The sequence below is a fragment of the Choloepus didactylus genome, chromosome 8 (genome assembly GCF_015220235.1).
Source record: "Choloepus didactylus isolate mChoDid1 chromosome 8, mChoDid1.pri, whole genome shotgun sequence".
In the NCBI taxonomy this organism is placed as follows: domain Eukaryota; kingdom Metazoa; phylum Chordata; class Mammalia; order Pilosa; family Megalonychidae; genus Choloepus; species Choloepus didactylus.
In genome coordinates this window covers 50,347,436-50,359,992 of record NC_051314.1, presented here as the reverse complement: position 1 = coordinate 50,359,992, position 12,557 = coordinate 50,347,436, and the positions used below count along the sequence as shown (strand labels likewise).

The 12,557-nt window shown below is 35.8% G+C and overlaps 1 protein-coding gene across 2 annotated transcripts in view; it reads left to right on the top strand.

Annotated features, from left to right (window-relative positions):
• OTOGL (otogelin like) overlaps positions 1–12,557 on the top strand; it is a 195,608-nt gene that overhangs the window by 53,031 nt on the left and 130,020 nt on the right. For both annotated transcript variants that reach the window (XM_037846713.1, XM_037846712.1), the window contains exons 14-19: positions 445–491; positions 924–1,069; positions 2,231–2,354; positions 4,199–4,376; positions 7,505–7,629; positions 11,214–11,423. In XM_037846713.1, the coding sequence (XP_037702641.1) occupies positions 445–491; positions 924–1,069; positions 2,231–2,354; positions 4,199–4,376; positions 7,505–7,629; positions 11,214–11,423 (830 nt within the window). The remainder of the gene's footprint in view (positions 1–444; positions 492–923; positions 1,070–2,230; positions 2,355–4,198; positions 4,377–7,504; positions 7,630–11,213; positions 11,424–12,557) is intronic.

Below are 12,557 nucleotides of genomic sequence, written 5' to 3'. Positions count from 1 at the left end.
CTCCTTTTAATGTTTGATGGTCTTCTAAATCAACTTTCATAATTTGTATTTTAGTAGAAGAATTAATTTACTAATATTAACCCTTTATGCATATTTCTTGAACAATGTAGGTAAACATTTTTGTGTGTTACTTTTTTTTAGTGTAAGAGCAAAGGACATGAAACAGAAGTTCTCTGCTTTCATAGTTACTAGTGTTCCTACTATTTTGTTGTTCTCTTGTATCATTGTCAGTCGTTATTAAGTATGACACACCAAAGATAGTAATTTAGGTGTTAGCCAAACCTAAATTATCTGTCATTTGAACTCTGGTGGAGGTGTTTTTCAAGTCAGATTACTTTGAATTTATGAACACGATATACTTTGGTATATTAATCAATATTTTGATGCAAACATTAACACAGTTTCTCTATACCAGTGGATTAATATTTGAAAATTTTCATTTAGTGTTTGTATTGGTGGAATTTGGAACTGCACTGAGCATGACTGTCCAGGTAATCTTTTAAAATATTTTTGAGATATTTTCCTTAAATTGTGGGAGAAGATAGGACTAATTTTTATGGAGACATGTCATATATAAGAAGAGATGTAATGATCTATAAATGCAGAATTCAGAGAATAAATAGAAATTTGCATCAATGATAACTTTGAGCATGCAACTTTGGTAAAAATTTATTAAAAGACAGAAAATCTTACAAAATGTAAAAGGCATTGCAGAAGAGCTATCAGTTAATAATTTTTAAATTAAATTTAATAATTTAATCTAGTAATTTTTTCAAACCAATAGGTTTTTAACACTTTAAACTTTGTTTTTGATGTATAATTATTTATCCTAAATTGACCTCCTGCTTTTTAAAGAATTAACCTAATTTCTTCCATCTCCTCCTCCTATCTCTTCCTCCTTTATTTTTCTTCTTTTTTTGTAGTTCAGTGCTCTGTTGTGGGTGATTCTCATTTTACAACTTTTGATGGCCGACATTATTCTTTCATTGGCATGTGCCAGTACATCCTTGTGAAAGGCACTGGAAAAGATAAATTCACAATTACTTTACAGAAAGCACCCTGTGAGCAGGTAAGAACACCTTCTTTTCATATTGAAATGACTAAAAACACACTTTTTTTTAAATTCAAACATTGCATCTAGATTAAGAAAGGCAACATAAATGGATATAGCTATTTTCTTTAAGATACCACTGACTGCTAAGATGCACGTTACTTTATTGTAGGCAAAGGAAGGATAAAAAGCTGATAATTAATCAATGCCACACTATTGACTGTATATTGTATCCTGATTTCAGAATGTTGAAATGTGAACACAGAAGTATCTTAGAATAGATGAAATACAGTATATTTAGTTATATTTTCCCTTTTAAAAAAATGATATTTGTATGTATAATATTTTTAACATTCCCTGCATGCTTGCAAAATGGACCTAAGTTTTTGGTTACTTTAAAAATAGCTGTTTTGAAAAGTTGATTTTTGACAGAATTGAACAGATTTCATACTATTCTAAATAGATACGGTGAATTTCTTATCATGCTGGAATCTTCTTTTACATCTTTCTCTCATAATAATAAACACATGAATATTTTATAAATACAGAAATTAAGATTTTTCTTCCATTAATCTCTCTAAATCAGGTAGCCAAAATTTTGCCTGAATCTTTAATTTTCTGGTTTTATTCCAATAAAAGATAGTTAATTGCACCAAAATTCTGAAATATTTTATTTACTTTTTTTTAGTTTGATTGATTTTTCTTTGCAGTATGTCTGAGTCTGAATTAGCTTTCTACATGGAATCCTAATTCCCTTGGTTCTCTTCTTTATTGAATTTTTTATGTTTACTATACCAATTAGATTAATTTTGAAAGGAACTTTATGTGCTATGGAAAATATAATTATTGGCACTTTATTGAAGGCATTTTTATTTTCATGCTCTCTGAAAACTATATGTATATATATATATATATAGTATATTTTAATGCACTGTATGAAGATATATTTCATTAGGAATGAGGTTAAATCAAATGGATTATGTAAAAGCTACTTTATTATATTTCTTAAACTCAAGCCTTCTATATGACCCAAATTCTTATTTTTGCACTCTGTTTCTCCTTTTTTCTCTCCCTTATTCTCCTTCCCCTGCTCTAATTTTTCTCTTCCACCCTCCCTGTCTCTCTCTCTGACTCCATCTCTCTCTCACTCCGTTATTTGATCATTTGATATTTCTGTAGAAACTTGGCTTGGTCTGCCTTCAGTCCATAACTCTAATTCTGGAAGATGATTTTAACAAACAAGTGACCCTTAGTAGAGGAGGACAAATCCTCACCAGTCCTAACCACGGCTTCCATTTGAATGGTAAGAAGCAATGTTAATGGTGTACTTTCTTTAAATTAAAAAAAAGAAGACCAAAAGGAATTTTCCCCTTGACTGACCAACCTAACCTTTATTGAGTGTCTATGTGTTGCCAGGTCTTCAGCTAGCAATAGGGAGACCTCCATGTTTATGGGATCTACTCCTTACCTCTAGTGGCCTAGAGTTTGGAAGGGAAGCAAGCAGACCACCACCTACAATAAAATGTGATAAACTTGAAGATATGCATAGGAACTTTGGGAGTCTAAATGGGAAGCAGCACACCCAGACCTGGGTAAACATGTACAGGTATTCAGGATAGTTTTCTGAAGGAAGTTATGTCTCACAGAGCATGGAAAGCTAAGGAGTTACCAAGATGGAGGGGTGGAACTGTACAGTGGGTACAGGGGAACTGCAATTACTTTGGCATTGCTACAGCATGAAGAGGATAAGTGGAGAATGTCAGGAGATGAAATTAGGGAAGTAGGAAAGGAAGAGGCAGGAAAACCTCATACATGGACCTTCAGGTGTTGTGATTTTCCTGGTACCAGCCTGTTTATGCCTGTGTTTCAGTCTAATTATTAATAACACCCTCAGTAATGTCCTGTTTCATTACAAATTATATGGTCACCCAGGTGTTATGCCAAGGAATTTGAACTTGATCTTGTATTAGGTTGAATCATATGAAATTGTCATTCTTTGATCTTTTTATTTTTATACAAAGATGACAGTCGCATGTGGTTTAATATAAGATAAGATGAGTTCTAAGGAAAAGTTTTGTCTTTTTTTAGACTACTATTACAATAGTGTGGACACGACTTTAAGAAGAGATGTGGAGAATGTTAGGTTTTTCGACTGGGAAGACAAGAAACCGAAACTCAGTCAATGGAGCTTTATTGTCCAGTCTGCATAGGTGGGCTGAAGCCTAAGATGGCAACAGCCCCGAGGGGACTATAGGGCTTATATAGGATGGTTGTCCAGGGACAGGGAGCTGGCAGGTCTAGGTTGGCAGTTTCTCAGTGGCTACTTTTGGGGAAGGGGGTAGCTGGCAGGTTTCCATTGGCTGGCTTGGGAGCGAGAACTTGGGAGCGGAAACTGGGGAGCAAAGACTTGGGAGTGGGAAAATTTTGAATTTTAAATGTTACACAAACTTGCAGAATTCCTAAGGGGGCATGGCTCATCCCAGACCTGCAGAACCTCCAAGGGTAGGGGTGGGGTACTGCCTAACAGAGAACAGTTAGGATTTTATTGAAGTAGGACATGCAAGGAATGATGAGGATCTGACTTAGGGCAATGACAGTTGAGATGGAAAGAGGAAAACATTGAAGAAATATTTAGAAAAAATATCTGAATTCTGTGATAGATTGGATTGGAGTTGCTTGGCAGGACAGTGAGGGAGATGGAGTGACCAAAGAATGAGTCTCAGATTTCTGATTTTGGTGACCAGGTTGATGGCAGAAGTTGTAACAAAGATACAGGAGCAGTGAAGAGCTCCCCCTTTTTGCTGAGTGTCTCAAAAGAATAGAGTTTTTGAGGAAAGTTTCTTAACTGAATCTTGACCAGTTTGGGAAAAAATTGAACACACACAAGCACACACACAGGGTTAAGAAAAAGAGATTAGATTTCAAATGTCAAAGGATTGCTCCCCTCCATGAAATGCTTACTGACTGAGAAGAAAAGAAAGCAGCACAAGGTGGCAAAAATTGGCGCTGGGGCACAGGAGAAGGAGCTGTGAGCCTGGCTCCTGCACGTCCAGTATCTTGGGAGAGGAATCGTGATACTGTATTCTGGCATTCTAGAACGCTGCCTGGGGATCGCAGAGCTGATTTACCTATGTTCTTTTCCTGCAGGAATTGTTGAAATTCAAACGCTATCATCCCTATTTATTCTTCTAAAAACCACATTTGGTTTGAAAATCCTGTTTGCTATAGATGGTGAAAGAATTTATGTTCAGCTCACTAGCACATGGAAGAGACGAACATTAGGTCTGTGCGGCACTTTTAATGGGAACATAAGGGATGATTTTCTGTAAGTAGGATTTCTGTACAGCTAACATAATGTAATGACTGGTAACTTAAAGGATGTAAATTATTTCATTTAAAAATGCTTACTGTTGATAGTTTAGAGGTCACTGTTCTAAAAGCCTTACATGGATCATCATATTTAAACTTTGTAACAATCACCTGATTATTATCTCCATTTTACAGAAAAAAGAAACTGAGGTCCCAAAGTGGCAAATAAATCACTTTGCGTTACCCAGGGTCATGCAGCTAATACATAGTGGAGCTAGGCTTTGAATCTAGGAAGTGACTCACTGCCTGTGAACTAACCACTACCCACTTTCTCTACCCTTACACCCGTCAGGATTAACAGTATTTTATTTTTGAAAACTCTCTGTCTTTAAAAAAATCCTCAATATCATTTGGTATTAATGACAGTAAATTATACTTTTTTTAAAAAGGATATTTTTTGGTAATAAGGATTAAAGCAACACATTGGCACCAAGTTAAAAGTGGATTTTATGATAGTTGGTGTTTCATTGGAAGAAACACCATTGTGTAACATTTGTAACACTTGTATTCCCAAAGCACTTTATATATACATGTAAAAAGAAACTGCATAATTTCATGTGATTACTCTGACACCTGTTATTGTGCTAGGCACTATGGGGCACTTTAAGGAGCATACCCTATCCTCAAGGAGTGAATATCGTAGATCAGAAGGGGATCACAAACTTTAAGAAACAATTAGTACTAGTCAAAGTATTCAACAATAATATATGTAAAATTACCAAGATAATTTAAAAGTATTGCAATGCGTGGTAGTGGCTATAAGTACAGCAGAAACTTAGGGCAGGTCAGTGTGCGCCTGAGTAGCTGGGAAGAGTTTCATGGAGAAGTCATTCTCCAAATATGATGCTTTCATTTTTTGAATACCTATCTGCTTACTGTTTTTCCAGCCTGAGTTCTTTCTCCCTCCTAATCTTTCTCATGAACTCCCATTTATTTTTCAATCCAACCCAGACATTATTTATTCCAAAAACCTTAATCATACCTCGCAAGACAAAGTTAATTCTGACTCCTCATCATCTATGAAAAATCTCTCGTTCGTCTTTCTGCCACACAAAACTGTGAGGGCTTTGAAAAAAAAGGATCCTGTCCTCCATCCTTGTGTTTCTAGCAACTAGCATTGAACCTTGCATACAGTAGAAAATACATGCATGAATTTAATTGAACTGAGGTAGAATGCATAATGGGGCATCAAGAGGAAAATTTGGATAAGCAAGGACTGGCATTTAAAATTTAAAATTTCAAAAGAGAATTTCTTTTATTTTTGTCTTCATTTGATCCATTTGTTTTTAGGTTATTTAGTTTTTTGTTTTATTTATTTGCAGGGCAGAGTATTGATATCTTTATCAGATTTGTGAAACAGAAAACTGTATTAAGTGGCTTGGCTAAGATGTCAAGAAGAGATGTTAAACCTTCTTTCTTTTCCTTGTTGTCAGAATGGGTTAGCAGTCAATGTTAAATAGATGGCAGATCTGTCTGCCTCTTTCTAAGGCACCAGTCTCTTCAGTGTGTAAACATTCAGAAGTGCAGGATAATATTTCAGAGTCAGAGATAAGTCTCAAACATTGTTTAGTTTTCCAGCATAAGTAGTTAAAATTCTTTACTTCACAAAGGTTAATATGATTCTGCAAAAATAGTGGAGTGGAAAATTTTAATTACTTGAGAATTTATTTTATATGCCTTCTTTTAGTAAGTAAACTATGGAGAGCAGAAGGGTTATATATAAAATGAAATGCAAAAACTAAATGAGTCTACATTTTAACTGCCATTTAAAATTTTTTTCTTTGTTTTAAGTGAACTAATAAGAGAGCCAAGCCCTGAGTCAGTCCCTCCTGGGAAGCCTGACTACACCCTGTCCTTTTTTATTGTCCTGAAGGTAAAGAGGGAAGGAGAGGGAAAGAGTAAGAGAAGAAAGAACAAACACAAATCATGCAATTTCTCTGAGTTTTTCTCATTTGTGGAATCAGAGTTTGGATTAGGTGTTTGTTATGATTCTTTACAGTTCTCGAATGGTTTGATGTTGAGGAAGATGAAAAGGAAGGAAAAAGGAAAAGTTGGCCGAGGTTGGGCATTAGAATGGCTTATAAGGCTATTAATGCTCCCTTTTGTCTCCTCACTGTGGTGAGAAGCTCCCAGGAGCTGATCTTGGCTGAGTCAAATGGTAACCAAAGTAAAGACATTTTAGAGTGCTGGACTAAAGTCTCCTCTGTGGTTGGCCATGGTGTAGCCATATACACAGGCAGAGCTTGCTGTACTGTCAGAAGCTTCCTACAGGAGATTTTGTCCACCCTGATTCCCTAAGCACAGTGCCCAAAAGGGATTGTCACTTAATAAATGTTGGCTGATGTATTAGTAAATTTTGATGGCTGTTAGAGGTAGAATGGAAGTGTTTGGCTCCTAAACGTTGTTGTGGCTGATAAGCCTGCTTTTGGAAGGGTAGATATTTCTCTTCCATTTTGATGTGCTGAGGAAACTGAAGACATGTGCAAACAGTTGAAAGATTCCTTTTATACTTTTTTCTCTAAGTTTTATTTGGTTTGTTTACCTAACCTCAGCATGGAACCTGGATATTTCAGGCTTAGTAATGGGAATTGAAATACTGAACCAGAAATACGGACTCTTTATCCATTTGTCTTTATCCAAAAAGAATCAAGTGAACTATTCACCCCCTACCTGCCCCTCCCGTGTACCCCAAGCCACACACACATTAAAGTTTTTGTTATGTTAGTGAGGTTTGGTTATTCAGTGCAAACAGGGTATGAATCCTGGTCCTGACACTTGTCAGCTGTGTGAACTTTAATATTTCTCTGAGCTTCTGTTTTCTCTGCAAAATGGGGATAATGATGCTTCCCTCATAGTACTGAGATGAAAATTAAATAAGACCATGCATGCAGATGATTTGGCATATTGTAAATCTCCAACAGGATGCTAATGGCAAGTGTATATTTTGAACTTGTAGAAAATGTCAATTCTAAAATTTCTGCATGAATTAAAAAAAAAGTATATTCTCTTCTTTCAATTTTTGGAAGAGTGTAAACAAATGAGATGAATCAGAGAGACTAAAATGAACATTATCTTGCTTTTTAGTTCTCCATCAGGCATGATAGAAGGTACCCCACAACTTCATGCAAATGCATGGAGAGTTTCCTCCTCTTGTTTTGCACCTGTTCATGTCCCTATGGTGGACCCCTGTAACATTAATCAACAAAACAGTAAGTCTTTTTTTTCTGCATATAAAATTAGGAAAAGTTCATGTATTCTTATAATTTTGGAAAATTAAGACAGTGATTTTTAATTCTGCTTTTCCTCATTATGATAGTTACTGATATTTCTTACAAAATTTTGCTTAATATTATGACTTATGTGTGCTTTCTTTTGTAATCTAGATCTTTTAAAAAAGAACTCTAGAAAATAACTATTTTATATATACTATTTGCATTCATAAATTTACTCGTTTTAGATGCTCAGAAATCTTTTCTTCCCAAGTGTGGGCTAGCATTTTGGAGCTTACAGATTCTTTAAATGCTAAAGAATAAGTTTCTGGAAATACACTAATAATGCAATATAGTCCCAGGATATTCTGCTTCAGTTCTATTTTACAGCAGTTCATGTGGCTTCTCCTATTTATTATTATAATAATATGAGCTCCTACTCAAAGCACACATTATGACTTCATAAGCAGGAAGCCAGTGATCCAAGGAAGTTCTGTGCCCTCAAGTGGGCAACAATTTGGAATGACCGTATTTCACTGTTCTAGTTTGCAGTGATGGTGCAATTCACATGCCAAGAACTTTTGGCCATATTTTTTACTAAAGTCATAGCAAACCATGTTAAAGGCTATTTTACCACTCAATAAAAGAAGATGTTAGGTTTAAATTTTTTAATAGAATGACTTTATGAAAAATAACCAATGTGCATGCTGAAATGTCTATTTTTGTATTTTGATTTGTTCTTTTAATTGCTTTGGCTAGTTTACTATTTTTTATGTAAGCTTTTTTGCTAATATTGGCTGACTGTTCATGAGAAGCCAGTGCAATTTCTGGGTTTTGTAGGGATTATTTGGGAGGCTTCTGTTGATTGTCATTTGGTCTATATTATTAACTTATAGTTTTGTTTTACTGGAAAAAACACAAGATAATCTTGCTTTTAGTGCTCTCTTTCTAAGTCAGCTTCTAAGCTTAGAGATTGTTAACTTCCTTGGAATTTTTCCTGTCTATAACAAGAGGGCTAGACTAGATTGTTTTGGTCTCTATGATTTAATACTTTTAACCTCACTATCATTTAACCACACTTTGCCCCATTCTGCCCCTAACTTTCCACTAAAAGATCTATGCCTTCTCCTTCAAGTAGTTCAATTTGTTTCTTTCTCAGCAACCTCTTTGATATTGCAACAGCTTTATATTTTATTTTTTAATAATATGTAAGAATTGGAGTAGATTCTTCTTGTAGTGATGAATTCCGTTTCCCTCTGGTCTGTCTAGTTGCTTCCTTTATTGCATGCTATGTTGCTGTATTTTCTATCACTTTTCTCCTCGTGCCTATGTCTTCTATGATGTGTATTTTAGATATTATCCTTATTCACCTTTTCCATGATCTTTTTTAAAAAATTTCAATAGAGTAAATTCAGAAAGATTCTCAAAGAAAGGAAAATAAATAGATAGTAGTTAATAACTCTGATACGGGTTCTAAAGAATATTTTTCCATAAGGATTTCTTGAGTTAGGCTTTTACTTATTATCAATAGGAATTTTTTTTTTTTTTTTTGGTCTGTAAATCCTTAGATCATACACTGAAGCCCCATTTTGGTACTACGTTATTTTAGGGGACTCTTGGGGTTTAGGACTTGTAATAGTCAGAGTTCTCTAGGGAAACAGTACCAACAGGATATATGGCTCACTTAACTGTGGGAATGGGCAAGTCTGAATTCTGTAGAGCCGGCCACAAGCTGGGAACACTGATGAAGATTTTTGATGAATTACCCAGGAGAAGCTGGCTAACTGAAGTAGAGATGGAAATTATTTTTTCTGACTGCTAAAATCATCAGTACCCTTTAAGGCCTTCAAGACTTCTCTCATTGCTAAAGGGAATCTCCTTAGTTGATTGTAGATGTAGTCTGTCATAGAGCAATCAACTTACTGATGATTTAAATCCATGATATAGCCTCATAGTAATCAGGCCAGGGCTTGCTTGGCCAAGCAACTGGGCACCATAACCTCACCAAGTTGACAGGTCAACTTAACCATCACAAGAGTATTCAAGCCACCAGTGTACTCCTATGGTATAAATCATTTGTTTTCAATTTACATATGCATTCACAATGCAAAAATATAATACTTGGATAATTACCACTTTGTTTCTTACAGATAATAAATATAGTTAAAATAGTCAACAAAATAAGGTCAGTCAGTATAATTTCTCAGTGGTAACAACTTCTATCTCCAACAGCCCAGATGGTCTCTCAAAGGCAATGACAACTCAAAGATTGATTAATTTCATTCCTGAGGAATCCAATACAACCTAGGTCAGCTCCATCAAGACCTAGCCTTTTTTGGAAAGAGAGGCTATCTCTTGCTTCATCAAATTTGGTTACTCCCATAAAGAATTATATTTGATCATCCATTCTCAAGGGAAAAGACTAAGTTTCAAGAAGTGGTTACACAGATCCCCCAAAATGACTTGATAGCTGTTTCATGGTCTTTATCATATGTTCCAATCCCTAGATTCTATTCTTTATTCTTCATGCATTCATAGATCTATTTATCAAAAATATTGGACCTCCTGTATGTGTCAGACTTTGAGCTATGGTTCATTGACTATGCAACATCTGTGACAATACCATTCACACCAGAGACTCAGTTCGAATGAGATGATTCCTAATACTTCCTGGATAATTGTGTATTCCAGGGAGTAGTTTTAAAATCCACAATCTGACATTGCTTTTATTGTGTGCATATGCCTACAGATAAGCCTCCCAATGCTCTTCAAGTCTTCATAGAGCGTTTCCTAAGATGATTCCCAGGCAATGGAGTGACTGAGGCCAGTGCTTCTGTTAGCCAATGTTTTAGTATCCTAGGCTGCTCAAGCAAATGCCATGGAAATTTATTAGCTCATGGTTTTGAGGCCAGGAAAATGTCCAAATCAAAGCAGCATCAAGGCCATGCTTTCTCCCCGAAGACTGTAGCATTCTGGAGCTGGATGTCTGCGATCTTTAGTTCCTCTGTCATGTGGCAATGCATGTGGCAGCCTCTCCTGGCCTCTCTGTTCTCTTCTGGGTTCTGCTGAATTTCAGCTTCTTGCTTTCATGGCTTTCTCTCTTTTTCTGTGTGAATTTCACTCTGCTTATAAAGGACTCCAGTAATAGGATTAAGACCCATCCTGACTGAAGTAGGCCACATCTTAATTGAAGTAACCTCATCTAATGGTTGCTTGGGTTACTTAATTGAAGTAACCTCATCTAATGGTTACATGGGTTCACATGCAAATGAATGAATTAAGTTTAAGAACATGTTTTTCTGGGATACATATAGCTTCAAACCACCACAGCCCATTACCAAAGTTATTCACGTATAATACAATGTGTTTTTTCTTTTGTTTTGTTAAAATACTATTGAATATGGATTAAGTACTGTCCCCCCAAAATCTACATATGCTGACAATATTGGCTGTCTTATTTAAAGTAATATATGATAGAATGCTTTTCTAGGAAAGCAAAGGACTTGGATAATTCTGGAATTTGGTACTTAGGGATAAAATCTGGCCTAGTTCTTGAGGTGCTAATGGTGTTCTTTGTCTGTTAGTCGGGTATGCAGCACACTGTGATGTCATCCACCAGGAGCTCTTTGCCCCTTGCCACATCTACATTAGCCCTGGGCTGTACTATCAGCTATGCCGACATGACGCATGCAAGTGTGGAAACCTCTGCCTGTGCAATGCCCTTGCCCACTATGCCTACCTCTGTGGCCAGCGTGGCATTCCCATAGATTTTAGAGCTCAGGTTTCATTCTGTGGTAAGTACAATGGCACAAAGACTATCAGATAACACTTTAGAGATTTTTTGCTTTTGTAAATATTGCTTTTATTTTTTAAATGAAAGGTCAATATTGCATGCATTTATTCAAAATATTTTTATAATGCATGAAAATGCAAAACAAATTACTTAGTTTTTTAAAATTGGAGATATGTTGGATAAAACTAATAACTTTTGGCTGTTTTTCAAATAAGCAAAATTAGAGTATAACTATATGTTTGGAAATATGCAACTTGTAGTCAAAACTAACTTTCAGGAAAAAATTCTTGTCATAGAAGTGCTGTATCTAAATATTGGAAGGTATGAGAAAGTATTATGTGATATAGTGACACAGTTGATTTGTACATTAATGGGTAAGCTATGCAATGGGCAATTATTATCTCAAGTTCTTGGGGGCTCTAATCCTCATGTTTATGTTATCTGCTGATTCTCACTCATGGTGGATTATTTCCTGGTGTTTTGTATATTTTTTCTGAGCTAATTTTATCAGGGCCCTTTCTTCCCCAGTTAGAATCTTTTTGGCCTGGGAGGATTCCTTCCCTACCCTTTCACACCCACGTGGCTTTACAAATCTTTTTTCAGGTATTCCAAGGGTATCACTGGACAGTTTTGATGTTAATTCTTCATCTTGGTCTTTCTTAGATGTGAATAATATAAACATGAAAACAACATAAATTCATATACCAAAACGGTGCCAGTTGTAAACCCAGGACTTTGATTTCTCAGAGGATTCTTTACATCTTTACAGACTAGGCAGAGTTAGTTTCCCTGACATGTTCATGTGCTATGAACAGATTTCCTCTAATAAAGAGATTGGCAAACTACAACCATGGACCACTTGTGTTTTGGTAAATAAAGTTTTATTTGAACACAGTCATGCCCATTTATTTGCACAATGTGTAGCTGCTTTTGTGCTGTAACAGCAGAGCTGGGCAGTTGTGACAGAGACTGTATGGCCTGCGAAGTTGAAAATATTTACCCTTTGGCCATTTACAAAAAAGTAAAGAGACTCCTGCTGTAGTTTATTTAGTTTTGTCCATTTCAACTAAGAATGGATCTCTTTGTGGGTTCACGCTAAGGGGTTCCCAAATCCTTGCCTTCTAAAGGACCAACT